Source organism: Bufo gargarizans, chromosome 1 (assembly GCF_014858855.1).
Source record: "Bufo gargarizans isolate SCDJY-AF-19 chromosome 1, ASM1485885v1, whole genome shotgun sequence".
NCBI lineage: Eukaryota > Metazoa > Chordata > Amphibia > Anura > Bufonidae > Bufo > Bufo gargarizans.
In genome coordinates this window covers 171,256,096-171,279,010 of record NC_058080.1, presented here as the reverse complement: position 1 = coordinate 171,279,010, position 22,915 = coordinate 171,256,096, and the positions used below count along the sequence as shown (strand labels likewise).

The 22,915-nt window shown below is 42.8% G+C and overlaps 1 protein-coding gene across 2 annotated transcripts in view; it reads left to right on the top strand.

Moving 5' to 3' along the window:
* GUCY1A1 (guanylate cyclase 1 soluble subunit alpha 1) overlaps positions 1-22,915 on the top strand; it is a 108,291-nt gene that overhangs the window by 15,953 nt on the left and 69,423 nt on the right. For both annotated transcript variants that reach the window (XM_044300186.1, XM_044300188.1), the window contains exon 2: positions 16,392-16,459. In XM_044300186.1, the coding sequence (XP_044156121.1) occupies positions 16,392-16,459 (68 nt within the window). The remainder of the gene's footprint in view (positions 1-16,391; positions 16,460-22,915) is intronic.

Here is a 22,915-nt window from a genome sequence, read left to right as displayed (position 1 = left end):
CTTTAAAGAGAATCTGTTAGCAGTTTTGAACATGCTAAACTGCTGACAGCACTAGGTAATACTGGGGAGATTACCAGGAGTAGTGTAAATATGAAACCTTAAACTGCCAGATTCTGCTCCTTAATGGGCATCAGATTTGTACCTATGAAACTGGCTGACCTGTTGCTTGTACACTTGGCAGTTGAAGGCATCTATGTTGGTTCCATGTTCATATATGCCCGCTGAAAAAAATTATGTTTTAATGTATGCAAATTTGCCTCTAGGAGCAATGAGCAGTGGCGGATTACAATAGGGACGTTCGGGTCGGCAGCCCCGGGCCCAGCACCGCTGGGGGGCCCAACGCTGACCCGAACGCCCGCATACTGCGGCGGGGGCACGGGAGCGCATAGCTCCCTGTCCCGTCGCCGATCACCGGCATTCACCACATAGGCCTCAGGCCTTGTAGGCCTGAGGCCTATGCGGTAGTGAAATCCCGGCGCAGGCGTGCATGATGACGTCATCGCGCGCCTGTGCCGGTACGCAGCACTGTGACGCGCCTTCCTCTGCGAGCAAGCGCCTGGCCCTGGACATAGGTGAGTATTTATCTTTTCATTTTTTGTTCATTTTTTATTTTTTTATTTCATTTGCCTACTTGGGGGGGGGGGGGAGGACATTAGGGAAGATTTATCGATTACATGTGGGGGCTGTATGGGGCCAAATTATTATGGGAGGGAATACTATGTGGGGGCAAATTACTAGATGGGGCAGTGTGGGGGCAAATTACTAGATGGGGCAGTGTGGGGGCAAATTACTAGATGGGGCAGTGTGGGGGCAAATTGCTATGTGGGGGCAAATTGCTATGTAGGGGCAGTGTGGGGGCAAATTGCTATGTAGGGGCAGTGTGGGGGCAAATTGCTATGTAGGGGCAGTGTGGGGGCAAATTATTATGAGGGAATACTATGTGGGGGTAAATTACTAGATGGGGCAGTGTGGGGGCAAAATACTAGATGGGGCAGTGTGGGGGCAAATTACTAGATGGGGCAGTGTGGGGGCAAATTATTATGGGAGGGACTACTACTATGTGGGGCAAATTTCTATATGGGGGCAGTGTGGGGGAAACTATTGTGGGGGAAATTGCTATGTGGGGGCAGTGTAGGGTAATTTCTATGTGGGGGCAGTGTGGGGTAATTTCTATGTGGGGGCAGTGTGGGGTAATTTCTATGTGGGGGCAGTGTGGGGTAATTTCTATGTGGGGACAGTGTGGGGTAATTTCTATGTGGGGACAGTGTGGGGTAATTGCTATGGAAAAATTGCTATGTGGGGGCAGTGTGGGTAAATTGCTATGTGGGAACAGTGTGGGGAAATTGCTATGTGGGGGCAAATTACTATGTGGGGGCAGTGTGGTGGAAATTACTATGTGGGGGCAGTGTGGTGTAAATTACTATGTGGGGGCAGTGTGGGGCAAATTACTGTGTGGGGGCAAACTACTATATGGGGCAGTTTGGGGGAAATTACTGTGTGGGGGCAAATTACTATGGGGGGATTACTATGTGGGGGCAGTGTGGTGGAAATTACTATATGGGGGTGTTGCTATTGCGGAGGCACTGTAGGGGCAATTCTATTATTTCTGGGGACACTATACAGGGATTATTGCCTAGGGCACAATAGAGGGTGGTATTATTACTGGGGGCACTCTAGGGGACATTATAACTGCTGTAGACACTATAGGAACATTTGGGGTAATTTATCAAACTGGTGTAATGCAGAACTGGCTTAGTTGCCCATAGCAGCCAATCAGATTCCACCTTTCATACTGTTTTGGAAATCCAGTTCTACTTTACACCAGTTTGATAAATTACCCCAATTATATCTATCAGGGTCACTATTTTTTCAGCAGTATAGTTCCTGGGGCATTGGGGAGCACAACGGGCACAGTATTGGGGGTGGCAGGATGACACTGTGGGGACACCAGGATGAGGAGGTTGATGGAAAAATTTAGAAATCTAACGTGTCTGTGTTACAAACTGTAGAGACGAGATGCGGCTAAAAGAATTTGCCATGGTGGTCTGGGTCAAATGGAGGAGAAGAGGAAAGAGAAGGTCTACATGACAGGAGATGTCACTGGATGTAACAGGTATGTGGTGCTGTATTCTCCTCCATGTCTTTTTTATTACAATTATATGTATTTTAAATTTGACGACCAAATTTTTCAGTTTAGGACCCAATTTGGGGTATTTTTTTTTAGTCTGAAGATGCCATATGGCCTAAGAAGAGACTGTGGCGCTCATAAAGCACCGCAGCCTCTTCATACAAAAAAAAATAAACTAAACTAAAATGGAGGGGGGGGGGCCCAAGTTGGGTAGACAGCCCCGGGCCTATCATGCACTTAATCCGCCCCTTTCTCTGCAACTGCCACGTCCTCTCCGCTTAGGTTGACAGGGCCAGGTGTGATGATGTTCTACTGCCTGGTCCTTTCAATCAAAATGCAGCGGGCACGGTAGTTTCAAAGAAAGCAGAGCCTCTAGGTGTAATGGCAACACCACCGTTGCTCCTAGAGGCTCATTTGCATATATAATTTAGCAATGCAGGCACATATGAACATAGGACCAACACAGATGCCATCAGCTGACAAATGCACACGCAACAGGATGCCAGTTTCATAGGTACAAATCTGCTGACAGATGCTGTTTAAAAGGTTTGTCCAGTTTCCCTATGCCCTGGACAGTGCTATACAGAACAGAAAAGGCACTCACTCGCTGCTCTGTTCCAGCACCAAGGGTTCAGTCTTAGTCCTTGCTGTCCCCTACAGATAAACTGTCAGATGAGTTTACGTTCACTGCTACAATCAAAGGCCTCACTGGTGACATGTCCCCAACTAGCACTGCTGGGTCATATGCCACTTAGGGACATGTCAACACTCTATGCAAATGAGGGCTTCAATGCACTGCAGAGTGTGGCCAGCGCTGGAAACCTGAGGACCTGAGGTGTTCCGAGAGGCTAGGCCTCTACCTTAGGTGCACCAAAGCCCTTATTTGCATAAAGAATAAAAGTCATTTTTTCTCGAAAAACAGGTTCTTCACAAAACAGGTATCATTTTATTCAGCAGGATTAACCCTACTAGACACTATGCCTGGTTTAACAGGCTTGAACCTGCTGACAGGTGCTCATCAAAGGCTATGTACACCTTTATTGACCATGTTTTTAATTGGTCTTTATTACAAATATGGAACCCTTTTTACTTTACAGGGCTGAGATGCTCTAATAGAGGGATCTGAATTTTCTCTCTGCTCCGTCAGCCAGCTAATCTGACTCCTTATCTCTGCTCTCTGACATTATAAACACTCATTATAGCTCAGCTGTTATCTTAATGATAAGAATGTGGCTCCGGTGTTTATGACCTCTTAGTAAATTAGAGAAAAGGGTTATTAGAGACGGCACAAAGTGAAAGTAAAAAGTACGATTCATATAGCTAGATAAACAGTTAACCCATTGTGAGAGAACAGCTCAATATTTTTAATGAAGACCAATTGAAAAAAAAAAATTTAACCACCAAACATGAGCAGCATGCAATCATAAAGAAAATAGCCTCTAAAGGTTTACATATCCTTTAAGTGCACTAGAGGTGGAACTTCACTTTGAAGCGCTCTCTCCATTGAACGGCTTCACTACCAATTAGATTTGTTGCGATACCAAAATTTTGATTCGGTTTCGATACCATAAAAAAGTATTGCGATACTCGATACCATTCGATACCACGCAAAAAAAATAAAACAAAAAAGCCACGTGCATTCCGCATTTTAAAAAATGGCGAATCGCGCAGATTTTTTTAAATTTTAGTAGTTTGGACTTTTCGGACGTGGCGTTATTTATTTATTGTTTATATATTTGTTATGTAAAATGGGGAAAGGGGGCAGTGCTCCAGACAAAAAAAAATACCTAGTAGCCATTGGCTCCTAAACTGAAAAATTTAGGAGCCAAATTAAATTTTTAGTCACCAAATTGAAACCGAATCAAAATTTTGGTATCGTAACAACGCTACGCCGATCAGATCGGCGTAGGGTTGTTTCGATAACAACATTTTGATTCGCTTTCGTCACCATAAAAAAGTATTGCGATACTCAATACCACGCAAAAAAAACCCACCAAAAACCGCGTGCATTTCGCATTTTATGAAACGTTCGGCCCATAATAGAACAGTCCTAACCTATTTTTTGGGATGACAAGGTGACTAAAAAATGGCGAAATCGCATGGTTTTTATTTATTTATTTCTGTTACGGCGCTCACCGCATAGGAGATATTTTTTTAAAATGTTATAGTTTGGACTTTTTGAACGCAGCGCTATGTAATATGTTTATTTATTTATTGTTTACCCTATTTTTCGCCCTATAAGACGCACTCCCCCCCCCCCAAAATGGGGGGAAAATGCCCCTGCGTCTTATGGGGCGAATGCTGACAGTTTTACATCGCAGGCTGAGGGACTAGGAGGAGGAGCTGGGGGCCGGCAATTGCGGCGGGGCGGTGCAGTAATTAGCATATGGAGCAGGACTGCAGGAGACTGTAATGGGGCACAGGCGCACAGCGGGCGAACGGAGCGTCGCCAAGGAATAATAGTAAGTGCTGGGACATCCCTGGGGGCGCCGCTATGTGTAGCCTGCTGCTTAACAAAGTCTGAAGTACTATCATTGGTGGCGCAGTGCTCCCTCCCCTCCTCCACCCCTCTCTCCATATTGGTGGCAGCGGCAGCACAGGGGGAGGGAGAGATTGCTTCCTTCTCCCCTGTGCTGCTGAGGCAACATGAGCGTGCTGACAGCAGCGCGCTCATGTTGAGAGATACTAGACTGCGCAGAAGCGCAGGCCAGTATTAAAAAAATGGAAATCCCTGTATCGTATCGATACCGGGACAAACATATCGAAATTTCGATACCCGCAACAACCCTACTACCAATTGCCTCTGCTCTGAATGACAGCTATATTGGTCTCTTGATTAGATGCTATATCTGACACACAGAGCAGATGTAGGGCCTGTGAAGCAGCTCAGTGCACGTTACAATGAAGCTCCACCTCCAGTGCACTTGCATGAGTAGAATCTGACAGAATAAAAGTTCATGTTCTCACTACTCTTCATGATAAAAGCATCACAATAGTTGGCTCTGCCCTCTCCATCCACTAACTAGTGCCGTTAACAGTTAATATGGTCAAAACTGCTGACAGATTCCCTTTAAGTATCACCCAAAAGCATACTACAGTTAGATATGTGCCCATGTAGCGAGTCCGTCTCAGAAATCCAGAAGTGGGTTTCTCTTAAATCATGCAAGGGTTATGTGCTGGGGCGTAGCTCTAGGGAAAGCAGGGGAAGCGGCTGCTTTAGGGCCCAGACCAACAAGGGGCCCCCTCAGAAGGAGGACTAAAAGATTTGCTTGTCAGGGCCCCCTCAACTTCATTATACTATAACATTATATACAGTAACACTGTAGGAAACGGACGGACCAGCTGCTGGGCCTCGTCTGAGAGCTCAATCTTGAGTAGCCACAGGAGTGGAGGTTGCACATGAGTTGGGGTTGCGAAGAAGTTGCTGAGGCGAAGCGGGACCCATTCAAAAATTTGCTGTGGGGTTCGGTCAGTTGTAGTTACGCCACCTGGTTACATGTATAATTGTTAGAAAGTATTTAAAAAAGTATTAAAAAATAACACGTATGTCTCATACAGTAGTTTGTAACAGATATCGTTATTCCACTTTCTTTTTAAATTCTGAAAATGCAAAAATATCTTCACTGCTGTATAGCATCATGTAAATCTACCTGTCATAATATATTACTTCTTGTTTAACGGGTTTTGAAAGTGACAGTTTACATAAGGGAATACATAAACATTTGTATAAATGAATTAATTATTTAATCTGCACCTGTCATCATAAATTATATTAAAAGTCACTTGCACAGTTTATTACAGTCACATTGGTATTTAATTATGTTAAATATATTTACTGTAAAAAATAAAATAATAAAATAATGTTTTTATCTCTTTTATCCAACTAGATATAGCTTTATTTTTTAACTTCAGTGTACATTATTCTATGTAATAAGTACATATGCAGTTGTAGAAAGCTCTGGGTCCCTCGCTTGACCCTGGGCTGTCTGACCATAGAAAGTATGGACACCATTTGTGTCACAGGGATGGAGTATGATGCAAAGTGGGGCCATTGTATACATAATTTGCTTTTATCTTGCCATACAAGGGTTGGCACTGGATATCAGAAGATACTATGATCTCCAAACGTTGCCCTTAAAGCTGGAGTCGGGCTCCAGTCCATTTATTGGTTGCAGCCATTTCCCTAACAGTTCCACTTATTCCTGCCCAAGAAGTACATTTTCATGAAGAGGTGTTCGTTCAAGTAAACAAGCCTTGCTTTTGATGTCACCAGGTAGCTATTTTATAAGTCCATGTTTGTGATAATTGGCAATTACATTGTTTGTATAGTTTTGGGTCATTTTTCCTCCTGAAGAATAAATTTGGAGTCAATCAGAAAACTCAGAAGACTGTGATGATGGATATGTATCTGCCTATATTTCTCAGCAATAAGGGCACCATTAATCCTGACCACATTGAGGACACAGTGGTTGACCAAGGAAACTTAGTGCAGCAAATGAAAGACACATCATGCTTACTTCTCTTCGAAATCAGACAATGACAAAGTTAGAGGTAGGTGGAGCATCCTTAAAAATGATTTTAGGGATTTAGGTCAAAAGCTTAGGGCAAGGACCTGAAAGGTAGTATTTTCCAAAATAGTACTGGTACCACGAGCCACACAAAAAAGGCAGCAGGAGATTAGGGAGGTTAACAAGTGGCTCAAGAACTGGTGTAGGAAGGAGAGGTTTGGGTTCCTGGAGAACTGGGCCGACTTCTCTGTTGGCTACAGGGTCTATCGTAGGGCTGGGCTGCACCTCAATGGAGAAGGCACAGCTGTGTTGGGGAAGAAGATAGAAGGTTGGAGGAGTGTTTAAACTAGGGAATGGGGAGGAGGTAATTACATTATAGGATGGGAAGATAGTGCAGATAGAGACCGGGGGCAAGGTAATGGGACTGGGGAAGGAATGGAAGGAGGGACTAGAACAGCTCAGAAGGAAAAGTGTAGGGTACAAAATATACATAAACCTCTTATGTATACAAATGCCAGAAGCCTTACTAATAAAACTGGGGAACTGGAATTAGCGATGTGTGAGGAGGACTATGACATAGTGGGAATAACTGAGAGGTGGCTGGATGATAGCTATGACCAGGCAGTTAATGTACAGGGTTACAGTCTGTTAAGAAAGGATCGCCAAAACTGGAGAGGGGGAGGGGTCTGCCTTTATGTAAAGCCCTGTCTAAAGCCCACACTCCGGAAAGATAAAAGTGAGGAACATGAACATGTGGAGTCATTGTGGGTAGAAATACATGGAGCTAAAAACAATAATAAATTACTAATAGGAGTTTATTATAAACCACCTAATATACCAGAGTCCACAGAAAATCTGCTACTAAACAAGATAGACGAGGCGGCAGATCATAATGAGGTTGTTATTATGGGGGACTTCAACTACCCAGATATAGACTGGGAAACTGAAACCTTTACATCTCATAAAGGAAACAGGTTCTTGGCAATAACCAAAGACAATTACCTTTTCCAACTGGTTCAGGACCCGACTAGAGGGACGGCCATACTGGATTTAGGATTAACCAATAGACCTGACAGAACAACAGATGTGCAGGTCGGGGGACACCTGGGAAATTGTGACCATAAAGTAATAACCTTCCAATTATCATTCAAAACAGTGTTTCTTCAGAGAGGAACAAAAATACCAAATTTCAAAAAAGCTAAATTTAGCCAACTAAGAGAGGCCATAGACCTAACTAACTGGGACAAAGTCCTCAAAAATAAAAATACAGCCACAAAATGGGATATTTTTAAAAGCATACTAAAATCTAATTGTGAGAGGTACATACCTTATATGAATAAAAGGGTAAGGAACAAGAAAAAAACTATCTGGATAAACAGAACTGTAAAGAAAGCAATAAATTACAAAAAGAAAGCATTTAAATCACTAAAACAGGAGTGTGGGGAGGAAGCACTGAAAAACTATAAGGAAAAAAATACAATATATAAAAAACTAATACAAGCAGCCAAACTAGAGACCAAGAGATTAATTGCCAAAGAGAGCAAATCTAACCCTAAAATGTTTTTCAATTATATAAATGGTAAAAAGTATAAATCTGAAGGTGCCGGCCCTTTGCAGAATAATGAGGGGGAATGTTGCAGAGAGCGTTGAGGAGAAAGCAAAGCGATTAAATATTCTTTTCTCCACTGTATTCACTGAAGAAAATAAACTGAAATGCAGAATGTAAAAGTTAATTCCCCATTAAAAGTGGGTAAGTAAATGGCTCAGTGATAGAAAACAGAGGGTGGTTATTAACGGTACACACTCAGATTGGGTCGCTGTCACTAGTGGAGTACCTCAGGGGTCAGTATTGGGCCCTATTCTCTTCAATATATTTATTAATGATCTTGTAGAAGGCTTGCACAGTATAATATAAATTTTTGAAGATAACACTAAACTGTGTACAGTAATTGACACAGAAGAGGACAGTACACTGCTACAGAGGGATCTGAATAGATTAGAGGCTTGGGCAGAGAAGTGGCAGATGAGGTTTAACACTGGCAAATGTAAGGGTATGCACATGGGAAGGAATAATTCAAGTCACCCGTACATACTAAATGGTAAAACACTGGGTAACACTGACATGAAAAAGGACCTAGGCATTTTAGTGAACAGCAAACTAAGCTGTATAAACCAGTGCCAGGCAGCTGCTGCCAAGGCCAATAAGATAATGGGTTGCATCAAAAGGGGCATAGATGCCCGTGATAAGAACATACTGTAGTCCTACCACTTTACAAATCACTGGTCAGACCACACATGAAGTACTGTGTACAGTTCTGGGCTCCTGTGAACAAGGCAGACATAGCAGAGCTGGAGAGGGTACAGAGGAGGGCAACAAAAGTAATAACTACAATGGGGCAACTACAGTACCATGAAAGATTATCAACATTAGGGTTATTCACTTTAGGCCTCATGCACACGACAGTATTTTTTCACGGTCCGCAAAAACGGGGTCCATGATCCCTGACCGTTTTTTCGTCCGTGGCTCTTTCTTGATTTTTGGAGGATCCACGGACATGAAAAAAAAAGTCGTTTTGGTGTCCACCTGGCCGTGCGGAGCCAAACGGATCCGTCCTGAATTACAATGCAAGTCAATGGGGACGGATCCGTTTGACGTTGACACAATATGGTGCAATTGCAAACGGATCCGTCCCCATTGACTTTCAATGTAAAGTCAGGAGTCCCTTTACTTTTACACTTGCGTTCAGAGCGGATCCGTCTGAGACGGGCCCACTGGCTACCAACGAGTTAACTACAGGGGAGGGAGGGGGGGGGCTGGCTACGAACGAGTTAACTACAGGGGAGGGAGGGGGGGGGGCCCACTGGCTACCAACTAGTTAACTACAGGGGAGGGAGGGGGGGCTGGCTACCAACGAGTTAACTACAGGGGAGGGAGGGGGGGGGGGCTGGGCTGGCTACGAACGAGTTAACTACAGGGGAGGGAGGGGGGGGCCCACTGGCTACCAACTAGTTAACTACAGGGGAGGGAGGGGGGGCCCACTGGCTACCAACGAGTTAACTACAGGGGAGGGAGGGGGGGGGGGCCCACTGGCTACCAACTAGTTAACTACAGGGGAGGGAGGGGGGGCTGGCTACCAACGAGTTAACTACAGGGGGGGGGGGGCTGGCTACCAACGAGTTAACTACAGGGGAGGGAGGGGGGGGGGGCTGGCTACCAACGAGTTAACTACAGGGGAGGGAGGGGGGGGCTGGCTACCAACGAGTTAACTACAGGGGAGGGAGGGGGCGGCCGCACTGGCCACCAATGTGTTAGCTACAGGGGGGAGGGGGGGGTCTGCCCCCTGCTGCCTGGCAGCACCTGCCAGGCAGCAGGGGGCAGTCATGTACACAGTTCTTTTAGTATATTCTAACCTGAAGCGTCCCCATCACTATGGGAACGCCTCTGTGTTAGAATATACTGTCGGATCTGAGTTTTCACAAAGTGAAAACTCAGCTCTGAAAAAGCTTTTATGCAGACGGATCTTCGGATCCGTCTGTATGAAAGTAACCTACGGCCACGGATCACAGACACGGATGCCAATCTTGTGTGCATCCGTGTTCTTTCACGGACCCATTGACTTGACTGGGTCCGTGAACAGTTGTCCGTCAAAAAAATAGGACAGGTCATATTTTTTTGACGGACAGGATACACGGATCACGGTCTCGGCTACAAAACGGTGCATTTTCCGAATTTTCCACGGACCCATTGAAAGTCAAGTCAACGGTCGTGTGCATGAGGCCTTAGAAAAAAAGACGACTGAGGGGAGATCTAATTACTATGTATAAATATATCAGGGGTCAGTACAGAGATCTCTTCCATCATCTATTTATCCCCAGGACTGTGACGAGGGGACATCCTCTGCGTCTGGAGGAAAGAGGGTTTGTACACAAACATAGAAGAGGATTCTTTACTGTAAGAGCAGTGCGATTATGGAACTCTCTGCCTGAGGAGGAGGTGGTGATGGTGAGTTCACTAAAAGAGTTCAAGAGGGGCCTGGATGTATTTCTGGAGTGTAATAATATTACAGGCTATAGCTACTAGAGTGGGGTCGTTGATCCAGGGAGTTATTCTGATTGCCTGATTGGAGTCGGGAAGGAATTTTTTTTCCCCTAAAGTGGGCAAAATTGGCTTCTACCTCAGTTTTTTTTTTTTTTTTGCCATCCTCTGGATCAACTTGCAGGATAACAGGCCGAACTGGATGGACAAATGTCTTTTTTCGGCCTTATATACTATGTTACTATGTCCAGCAGTGCCATCAGATGAGAACTGGCACAGCCCGTGGGACCCAGGTGCGCCCATCTACTGTTCAGAGAAGTCTGGGAAGAAGTGGTCTTCATGGAAGAATTGAGGCATAAAAGCCAAACCTTCAACATGGAAACAAGGCCAAGTGACTCTTCTATGCACAGAAACATTGGAACTGTGGCGCGGAATAATGGCCGCAGGTGCTCTGGACTGATGAGTCAAAACTTTAAATATATGACTATAACAAAATGAAATTTGTTCGTCAAAGGGCTGGAGAGCAGTATAATAATGAGTGTTTGAAAGAAATAGGGAAGCATTGAGGTGGTTCCTTGCAAGTTTGGGGCTGCATTTCAGTAAATGGAGTTGGAGATTTGGTCAGGATACTTATCCATCATGCAATACCATCAGGAAGGCAAATTTATTCGGTAGCATGCCGACGACCCCAAACATTTAGTCAGTGACATTAAGAACTATCTTTAGAGTAAAGAACAAGGAGTCCTGGAAGTGATGATACGGCTGTGATCTGAACATCATGGATTCTGTTATTACATGAAGAGAAACACACCAAATTTTGATTTAATTTAGATTTCTAATTTTTGCATTCACTTTTGACTGTTAGTTTATTAAAAAAAAACTATTAACACTTCTAGGGTTGTTGCAATACCAACATTTTTATTCGGTTTTGATACCATAAAAAAGTATTGCAATACGCGATACCACTCAAAAAAATTAAAATGCCCAAAAAAGCCGCTTGCATTCCGCATTTTATGGAACGTCCGGCCCATAATCGAACAGTCCTATTCTATTTTTGGGGGGGACAAGGTGACAAAAAAAAATGGGGAATCACGCATTTTTTTTTTTTTTCTGTTACGGGGTTCACCGCATAGATTTTTTAAAATATTTTAGTGGTTTGGACTTTTCGGACGTGGCGATATGTGATATGTTTATTTATTTATTGTTTATATATTTTATATGTAAAATTGGGAAAAGGGGTGATTTACACTTAATATTTTGGTGTGTTTTTTTTTTACTTTTTATTTAATAACCATTTCCCCCCTTAGGGGCTAGAACCTGGGATCTTTTAATCCCTTGTCCTATTCAACCTAAGAGAGCTCTCTTAGGGTGAATAGGATCTTACACTCTCCCTGCTGTTCTGTGCTTTGTGCACACAGCAGCAGGGAGCTTACCATGGCAACCAGGGCTTCAGTAGCGTCCTGGCTGCCATGGTAACCGATTGGAGCCCCAGGATTACACTGCGGGGGCTCCGAGCACAACTGCCACTGTACCACTAATGAAGAGGGGCGGAGGGGATCCTGTGGCCACTGCCACCAATGATTTTAATACTGGGGCGTTGAGGGGTAGGGGCACACTTTGTCACCAATGATTTTAATACTGGGGGGTTGAGGGGGCGAGGGCGCACTGCGCCACCAATTACTCTAATACTAGAGGGGGGGGTTGAGGGCGCACTGCGACACCAATGATAACTAACGTCTAATACAGATACAGGTGGCGGTTGCGGCAGCAGAATCACATAGCCTGCACCCGACCTCTATGACAGGGCGCTGCGATCCAGGTGCGACACCCAGCTCCCTGTCACAGAGGTCGGGTGCAGGCTACGTGATTCTGCAGCCGCACCCGCCTCCTGTATCTGTATTAGACGTTAATTATCATTGGTAGCGCAGTGCGCCCGCCCCTCTCTCCTCATTGGCAGCGGCGGCACAGGGGGAGGGCGCGAGAGACTCCTTCTCCCCTGTGCTGCTGAGGGAACATGGCGCGCGCTGACAGCAGCACTCTCCATGCTCTCTGATACTGGACTGCGCAGTAGCGCAGCCTAGTATCGATAAAAGGCAAATTCCGGTACCGAACCGATACCGGGACAAAAGTATCGATTGGGTATCGATATTTAATTACCCGCAACAACCCTAAACACTTCTATTATAGAAAGTATTCTTAGATTACATGCACATGAACGTGTTTTGTGTCCGCGTGCGTTCCGTTTTTTTTGCGGATATGATGCTGACCCATTCATTTCTATGGAGCTATTAAAAAATGCTGATAGTCAACCGTTTGTTTTCCGCGCCCGCTGTCCATGGTTCCATTCTGCAAAGCAAAATAGCGCATGTCCTATTCTTGTCCGTTTTGTGGACAATGATAGGCATATACAGTGGATCTGCAAAAAAAAGGGATGACATTTTTTTTTTACAGATCTGCAGTTTGAAGACCGCAAAACACATACGGTCGTGTGCATGTAGCCTTAGTTTGAGTATTTTTTCATACCTGTCTAAAACATTTGCGCCGTACTGTATGTATTCTAAATAATCAAAGAGAGAAATAATGTCAGTAGCAAGGTCCTCTCCCACTGTCCTTCTGACCAAACAAGTGCCACCCTAACAAATTCCTAATTCTCTAGTAGATATACTCGGGCATATTGTATCACATATCAGCCATGACAACCTCCATGTTTCATCAGAACAAGTTCTCATTTTGTAATGTAGAGAGTAATAAACTGAATAAACCGAATAGTTGTGTGTTGTGCAGTAAGAAATGCATTAAATTGTTACTAATAATAGGAAACAGCTTATGTTATTAAGACAATAAGAGTGAGTTTAATTGTGTTCATGTCATACGTTTAACATACACAAAAAGCGTATACATTAACGGATGCCTCAGACTGGTGCCATACTGTGGCATCTGCCACCAGAGTTCCATTGTAAAAAAATGTATTAGCTAATGTATGCGTTTTTTTGCTTTACTTTGCAGGATGGAAAGGCGTGGTACACTACACTTTCCCATCCTGCAGGGTCCTGCAAAAAACCGCATGCATTAACGTATATCTTTGTTTTAAAAATGGAACTCTATGATGATGGATGCCACAGTATGGCACCAGTCTGAGGCATCCGTTAATCCTTTCCTGATGTGGCGATTTTCAATTTTTGCATTTTCCTTTTTCGCTCTCTGCCCTCCCAGAGCCATTCACCTAGCCTTATGAGGGCTTGTTTTTTGCGGGACAAGTTGTACTTTCTAATGCCACTATTTAATATTACATACGATGTAGTGGGAAGTGGGAAAATCCAAATATGATGGAATTTGAAACAAAAAAATGCAATTCCACTACAGTTTTTTTTTTTGTTTTTTTGCGGCGTTCACTGTGGGGTAAAACTGACTTCTCCAGGTCAGTAGGAATTTTTGGGGGAGATAGTGATGACAAAAACTGTGAATTGGCCATCTTTATTTATTTTTTCTGTCACTCCAACGTATAGAAAAGAGATGAAGTCCAGCTTTTAATACGTTGCATTTTATTTTCAGCGGTTTAAAACTTGACCATAAGTAAGGACCAGGATTGTGAGGTCCGAAAGGCGTAGACTTTGTACCTTGTTTGATTTTGGAAAAAAGTTTTAAACCGCAGAAAATAAAATACAACGTTTTAGAAGCTGGACTTCAACTTTTTTCTTCAAGTTTGTTCGTGTTTGTTCTGGACGTGTCCGTGCTTCGTAAATTATGCACACAGGTGAGCGCTGCTTTATTTTGTCAAATTGTATTCCATTCACCGTATGGAATAACTTTTTTTTTTAGATTTTAATAGTACAGGTGTTTTTGCCTGCAGTAATGCCCATGATGTTATTTTTTAAATTGTGTATTTTGATTTTAGGGAAAGAGGGTGATTTGAAATTTTATATATATATATATATATATATATATTTATATTTTTCAAAACTTTTTTTTAAACATTTTGCTAGGTGCCCAAGTGGATAATAACTTGTAACTGTGAGATTGCAACTTGTACAGGATAATGGAATTTGTTCCATTGTTCTGTACAGAAATCGCTATATACCGATTCAGTGCTGCCACTTGCTGGCCTGAACTGGGATATACTAATAATGAGCCTGTAAGCGTAGTACAGGCTTAGGCCTCATGCACACGACCGTTGTGTGCATTCGTGGCCGTTGTTCAGTTTTTTTCCACAGACCCATTGACTTTCAATGGGTCCGTGGAAAAATCGGAAAATGCACCGTTTGGCATCCGTGCCCGTGATCCGTGTTTCCAGTTCATGAAAAAAATATGACCTGTCCTATTTTTTTCACGGACAACGGTTCACGGATCCATTCAAGTCAATGGGTCCGTGAAAAATCACAGATGCACACAAGATTGTCATCCGCGTCCGTGTCCGTGATCTGTGTTCGTTTTTTCCTATCATTTCAAAGGCAAACTTGACTTAGATTTTTTTTTTCATTTTTCATGTCCGTGGATCCTCCAAAAATCAAGGAAGACCCGCGGAAGAAAAAACGGACACGGATGACGGAACAACGGAAACCGTTTTTGCGGACCGCAAAAAAAAGTCCGTGTGCATGAAGCCTTAGGGTCCATTCACACGTCCGTTTTTTCTTTCCTGATCTGTTCCGTTTTTTCAGGAACAGATCTGGACCAGATCTGGACCCATTTATTTTCAATGGGTCCTGAAAAAAAACGGACAGCACAATGTCAGATTTTTTTCAGGACCCATTGAAAATGAATGGGTCCAGATCTGGTCCAGATCTGTTCCTGAAAAAACGGAACAGATCAGGAAAGAAAAAACGGACGTGTGAATGGACCCTTAGGCTGAGTTCACACGAGCGTGACAGATTTGGTCCAGATGCGTTCAGGGTGCGTTCAGTTAAACTCGCACCATTTTGCAAGCAAGTTCAGTCAGTTTTGGCTGCAATTGCGTTTAGTTGTTCAGTTTTTTCCGCGCGGATGCAATGCGTTTTGATGCGTTTTTCACGAGCGTGATAAAAAACTGAAGGTTTACAAACAACATCTCCTAGCAACCATCAGTGAAAAACGCATTGCATCCGCACTTGCTTGCAGATGCAATGCGTTATTAACGCAGCCCCATTCACTTCTATGGAGCCAGGGCTGCGTGAAAAACGCAGAATATAGAACATGCTGCGATTTTAAAGCATTGCAGAAGTGATGCATGAAAAAAAATGCTCATGTGCACAGCCCCATTGAAATGAATGGGTCAGGATTCAGTGCAGGTGCAATGCGTTCACCTACTGCATTGCACCCGCGCGGAAATCTCGCCCGTGTGAACTCAGCCTCAGGCTCATTATTTTCCCGATATCTCTCGGGAAAAGTGCACCTGACCCGCAAACACTCGCTTCCGGGTTTTAGCCCCCTTACAAGCTGTGGTCACATTTGACCACGGCATTTGAAGGGATAATTGTCTGTGGTCGCCATTACCCCCGATCGCAATAATTGAAACAGCAAGAAACCGGCTGCTATGGCGCTCACTCCGCTCTGGAGTGGGCGCCATCTTTAAAGACCTGACATATTGGGAAGGGGTTAATGTATACATTTTTTTGTGTATGTCAAAAGCATGACAAAAACGTGAAGTAAACCCACCCTAATTTGTGCTAATAAAAAAAAAGCCAAAAATTACTTTCCAGCGTGTCATTGATGATATCACTTATCTGCACTAATGCCTGTTTTGCAGTTTGAAAGGCTGAATCTTGCTCTTCAGAGAACAGTTTCAAGACTGAAGGCAAAGTACCCGACCACCAGGTAAGCTACAATTACTCTTTCTATTGGCTGTGGCCTAGATTGATTTCATTTTGGCAATGAAGGCATTCCAGGACGCAGAGTTCAGACCTTCCCCGTGCGCCTTCTGTTCCCTAGCGTTTTTGTTGTATACAGCCAGGATATAAATAGTCCTGTAAAAGTCCTCTTAATTCTCCAAATAATGACCTGTCTTTCAGAACCATCTGAGCTAAAACTAATCATATTAAAAAGCGGCCGGCATGGTGAGTGCTTGCAATATTTTGCAGCTGCCTCATAAGCATTATTGTGGATCTAATGAAATGAATAATCATCTACGTGATGGCATGTTATGTGTTGGAACAGTATCAAAGGGTTTGTTGTGGCATGCAAAAAATGAATCCCTCTTTTACTTGACCTCTCTGTCCGAAGTGTATATCTAATGTGTGAGTTTTTCATATACTGCACATACTGTTGAATTCTCCCTTTCTATTGAACGTGATATTTCACAAAATTAAAAAGCCCAGCAGTCCTGGTTTCTGGTGCCTAACCGCCTAAGCCTAACCTGTAAAAGGAAGATGACTTACCTGCTTCCTGGCGCTGGCTCCCAGCTCCTTCTCCTCTGATGCTCTGCTGGGGTCCTTCATTGTAAACATCTGATATCATCGGAGCCGATCACTGCCCACGACGAAGACTGGATCCCTTTGCTTCATGTGACCATTTGTCATGACGGAAGGGAAGCTGGCCACCACCTCGGCCAGGGATTGCCTGCAGCGATATCAAATCGGATATTTACAGCAAGGAAGCCCAGTGGAGCATCTCATGCACGGAGGAGAAGGAGCTGAGAGCCAACTCCAGGAAGCATGCAAGTAATCTTTCATTTACAGGTCCAGTCAAGTGGGGGAGTTTGACATAAACTCCCCCATTCTTGCACAACCCCCTTAAGATAGCTGATAGAATTAAGGAACTCTTCCCAGATCTGCATGCATAAGTACTCCCTTAAACTTGCGTATAAAAATGCAGTTCAGACAAATGGAATTCATTTTAGGCTACGTTCACATCACCGTTCAGCCTTTCCGTTCTCCTGTACCGTTTAGGGGCAGAAGGACGGATAAGCACATAACTGACACCAACCTGAGTCAAATGAAGCCTGAGGACCCCATAGACTTTAATGGGGTCCATTATATTTCCGCTCAGAAGATGATTTTTAAGCGGAGACAGAAGTTGTGCACACAGGACTTTTGTCTCCGCTTAAAAATCATCTTCTGAGCGGAAACATAACGGACCCCATTATAGTCTATGGCAGTGATGGCGAACCTATTAGAGACAGAGTGCCCAAACTACAACCCAAAACCCACTAATTTATCGCAAAGTGCCAACATAGCAAGTTAACATAAATACTACAGTCCAATATAGTATATCTTCCATGTACTTTATCACTTAGCTATAATATCCTGCCTACATTCAGTGCACTGCCTGCGCTGTTCATAGTTCGCAATGCGCTGATGAATGGCAGGAAAAGTCTAAGGCATATTGGTACACCATAGATTTTTTCCAGGGTGGGGGTGCCCACAGAGAGGGTTCTGAGTGCCACCTCTGGCACCTGTGCCATAGGTTCGCCAACACTGGTCTATGGGGTCCTAAGGGCTCCGTTTGACTCAGTTTGGTGTCAGTTATGTGCTTATCCGTCCTTTCCGTTCTCCTGCCCCTAAACGGTACAGGAGAACGGAAAGGCTGAACGGTGATGTGAACAAAGCCGTACGATTTGTTTCTTGGTTCTGTGTTGTATCAATTTTTTTTTTTTTTGCTATAAGTTGCCAATTTTTTTACCCATTTTTGTTTATTTATTTGAAAAGATGTTCAGCTGTTTTATTGCCTTTCTAATGTTGCTGAGATACTGATGAACAAATGTGTGTACATAAACTAGACAAATACGAAACATGCGTTTTAAATTCAACCCATTGACTTCTGTTGGCTAAAAACAGTACCTGTACAGCTTCTTTAAAACAAGCTACGTATTGAAAAAAAAAAACATTTGCATAAAAAAGTGACTTAAATATATTGACACTCTTTTTTTCAATAAATAAAAACCTTACAGATGAATTACAGGAGTGTGAATGAATATCTAATAACAATCATACTTTGCAAGAAAAATAATGGGAGTGTATGTCCCTTAGGCCTCATGCACACGACCGTTTCGTTTTTTTGCAGTCCGCAAACCTCGGATCTGCAAAAAACAGAAGCTGCCCGTGTGCCTTCCGCAATTTGCATTGGAATTTAGCTAGATGGAGAGGTTTTTTTTTCTCCCTATACACACCACACAAATTATTTCCAATGATATTTTAACCCTTTAATGACCAGGCCTGAAAACGCAATTAAATATATTCCACAGCCAATTCGGACATACCGGTAGTTTTTTCCTCACATGTTGTACTTTATTAGACTAATTAGACCAATACAATTTGCATATATTTACTAAAAACATAAAAATTGATGGTGATTAAAAAAAACATTTTTCTTATCTTTAACTGCAATATGTCACATATCTACATACATACTATACAAAATGTTATCAGATATATATTTCCATATGTTTACTTTATTTTAGAAGCACTGTTGAAAAAACGTTTTACATTTTTGAACAGTTTAGATGGCTTACAATTTTTTTTTACTTTTAACTAAATTTTTTAAATTTTGAAATACAGTATGTTCTCCTGCACCAAACCAAGTTTGCGGAGGCACACAGGTGTCAGAATGATTGAAAATCACCAAAGTGACAACATTTTGAATACTAGAACCCTTAGCATACTCATCTAAGGCCTCTTGCACATGACTGTATGTGCCCTCCGAGATATACGGTCGGTGAGCGGGCCATATGTCCCAGAGTGGCATTGATCGTGCGCACGGGAGCACACAGCATCATAGATTACAATGATGCTGTGATTGTTGGGCCGCCCGCGGGACTATTGTCCTGCACTCATAAGATCATGTGAGTGCAGGAGGCCCGGTGTGCACAGCATCATTGTAATCTGTGATGTATTGTGCTCCCATGTGCACAATACATATGGCCCACTCATGGACCGTATATATCTCGGAGGGCATACGGCCGTTTGCAAGAGGCCTAATGGTGTAGTGAGTATTTTGGTTCCAAAGTGTTAGTTTTTTTGGGTAGAAATTAAAAAAGCAAGTGAACAAATTTTTATTTTTTCTACAAATGTGTCCTTTTTAATGACAGATTTTTTTTACACATTGCTTATAAAAATGAAGAAATGCACCCCATATTTTATCACCCTACATCTCCCATTTTCAGAAATATTCCCGTTGTGGCCCTAGTCCTTTGTTGGGACATATGGCAGGGCCCAAAAGGAAATTTCACCCAGTTTCTCTCAGGGCACAGATTTTATTTTAAAATATTTCAGGGCCCATTGCACATTTGTATAGGCATATAGCTGCTAAAATGGTTTAAAAAAAACCTGAAATTATCCCATTTTAGAAAGTACACCCCTCAAATTATTCACAACTCATTTTACACACTGTGTTAACCCTTTATGTGTTCCACAGGAATTAAAGCAAAATGGAGGTGAAATTTTTAAATTTTATTTTGTAGATTTTCCGGTTTAATCCACTTTTCCTTTAAGACAGGAAGGGTTAACAGTAAAACAAACCTCAATATTTATACCCCTGATTCTGAAGTTTACAAAAAAAAAAAACATGTGGTCATTAGTTGCTGGGGGGCATGGGAGGGCTCAGAAGGGAAGGAGCACCATATCTTTTTTTAGGGCAGATTTTGCTGAAATGGTTTTTGGGTGCCATGTCATAATAGAAGAGACCATGAGATACCCCTACAGTGAAAACTCCCCAAAAGTTACCCCATTTTGTGAGTTCTATGACTCAACTGGCATTTCACAGAATCTAGAAACACTTGGCCATGAAATGAAATATTACATTTTTTGGGGCAATAAAATGTTGATTTAACTCCAATTCTTTCATTTTCACAAAGGGTAATAGGAGAAAAAGCACCTCACAATTTCTTAGCCATTTTCACCTGAATACAGCAACACCCCATATGTGGTCATAAACTGCTGTATCAGCACACGTGAGGGCTCAGAAGGGAAGGGTGACATATTGCTTTCGGAGGGAAGACTTCACTGGAATGTTTTTTGGTACCATGTTGCATTTCACGAGACCCTGAGGTACCAGTATACCCCCGAAAGGTGAATCCATTTTGAAAGTGATAGCCCTCTATGGATTTTTCGAGGCATGTAATTAGCGCTTTGTCCTCACAGGTGTTTCATAAAAAAAAAAAAAAGTGGGACATGAAATGACATGGGACAGCTCTTTAGTATTCACTTGAACGTAGAAGTTAATGGGGACGTCATACTTGTAATTACATCTGCTCACCTCTGCAACTGCTGCGACAAGGAGGTAAACAGAGCAGTGAAGGTAGAGTTCGTATGATTGCTGCCTTCTCTTCAAACAGCTGTCCACCCCCGCCGATCTGATATTGATGATCTATCCTGATAGGTAATCAATAATAAAAAGCGGACAGCTACTTTAATGCTAAGTCTTAAGGAGCCTAATTCTAGCAATACACCAGGCTTCTCATTACTAAGAGTCATTCTCCTCAATATGTGTGCATCAGTTAGCTGTTAATCGTTTCTCAATGATTGTTTAGTAATCTGTTCTCTATAATCCTTCTGTCCTTGCTGTAATATAAATCAGTTCTCCATGCAATCTCTCTGTTGAGCCTGTGATAGATGTGTGCTTATACACAGAAGCTAGTCTGAGGAGGCAGGGCTACAGGACAAGAGGGGAGAGGACAGCAGTGTGATCCATTGATGAAACAGAGGGTGTGACCCAGACTACCTTAGACTCCTTGTAGGCACTGCAGCTACACTGTAGTCCTAGATCACATCTAAGCTGAGGGCCAAGTAGCAAGATCTGAGAAAAAAAGATAGCAGACAATCACCTCCAGTAGGTACTGACTTACCTGTAAATATAATTTTTCAGGTTATGACTGGAGAGTAGTTTTCTAGTACCTTATTCTGTAGCAATTCATAGACAACTCTTAGTGGTGCAGCAGATATTGCGCACTGTCCACTGGAATCATCTGTGATTTAACCACCTGGCAGTCACACGAAAGTCTCAAATAAATATACTGCCGCACAACTCCATTTTAACCCCTTAGTAACATGTCTGATTTTAGCCTCGAGACCAGAGTAATATTTTTCTTCCTCTGAGGTCTCAAAGTCATAACTTTTTCTTTCAATTTAGCTGTATGAGACCTTGAATTTTGGAGGAACAGTTGTAGTTTTTATAGGAACCATTTTCTGGTACATATAATGTATTAAAAAACTTTTGTTGATTACTATGTTGATACTCAGCAACTTCAACATTTATTTGGAGGGATTTATTTTTACAAAGTTCCCTGAGTGCTATAAGTAACATGATAACATTATTCTGTGGGTCAGTACAATTATGATGATGGCAAATGTATGTATTATATGTGTTATCTAGAGTTGCCTCCTTTCCCACCAGAAAATACCAGCCAAGTTTACAAGGGAAAAAGGGGTGTGCTTTTGGTGGTTTGGCTTTGTTTTTTGACACTAATGTTTTGTTTATTTGTGTTTTGCGACACTTCTTTTTCTTTAATTTTCCTGTCTTGTTTAAAATTATGTATAAAATACTTCTTATTACTATTACTGCAGCATGTAATGGGTATTGCTACAGAAGTATTGTGCATATTTTTGTCACGCTGGACAGGATACAAGATACACAGAAGACCACACAAACAAGTGTCTAGGCAAGAAGCTGGGGATAAAGGTCACCTCATGACAAATCCCTACCAGCTCTCCCTAGACTTCTATGCCCACGTTCAGACCCTAAAGGTGGGAATAAACGTGTCCGCGTGCCTAAGCTGAAGATTCGCTAAAATCCCTAAGATGGTGAAAGGGGGAAAGAGGCAGCCTGCTCCCTCAGGACCTGGAGGGGACAGGCGTCTAACAGCCTAGACAGACAACCACAAGAAAAACAAAACCGACTTATCTTGTTACTGAGCAGGAACAGCAAATCCTTCCTTCCTCTGAACAAGACAGAAGCTATAACCCGCACAGGACACTGGAAGTGGGCGTAATTTAAACTCATACTAACGACCTCACCCAGTGCACCTGAAGGGAGGCGGATACAGCTCAACTCCAAAACAAAAACAAAAGGTTACACACGTGCTGCTAACCTGGCAGACCTCCGCACATAACCTGAGCAGGGCATGACAATTTTATGCTAAAGATCAGATATGGACACGATAGGGACAGTGTAAATGGAAACTCTATTGATATTTGAGTCGGGGGGGGGGGGGAGGTACAAGTGTTCGGTACGACTTATTTGATGCCGTGATCTTCTCATACATTTTCTGGGTGAAAAAAATCCTCCATATGTTCTAATCAGAGAACATGTATGCTGTCTGATTGATGGGGGGATTATTAA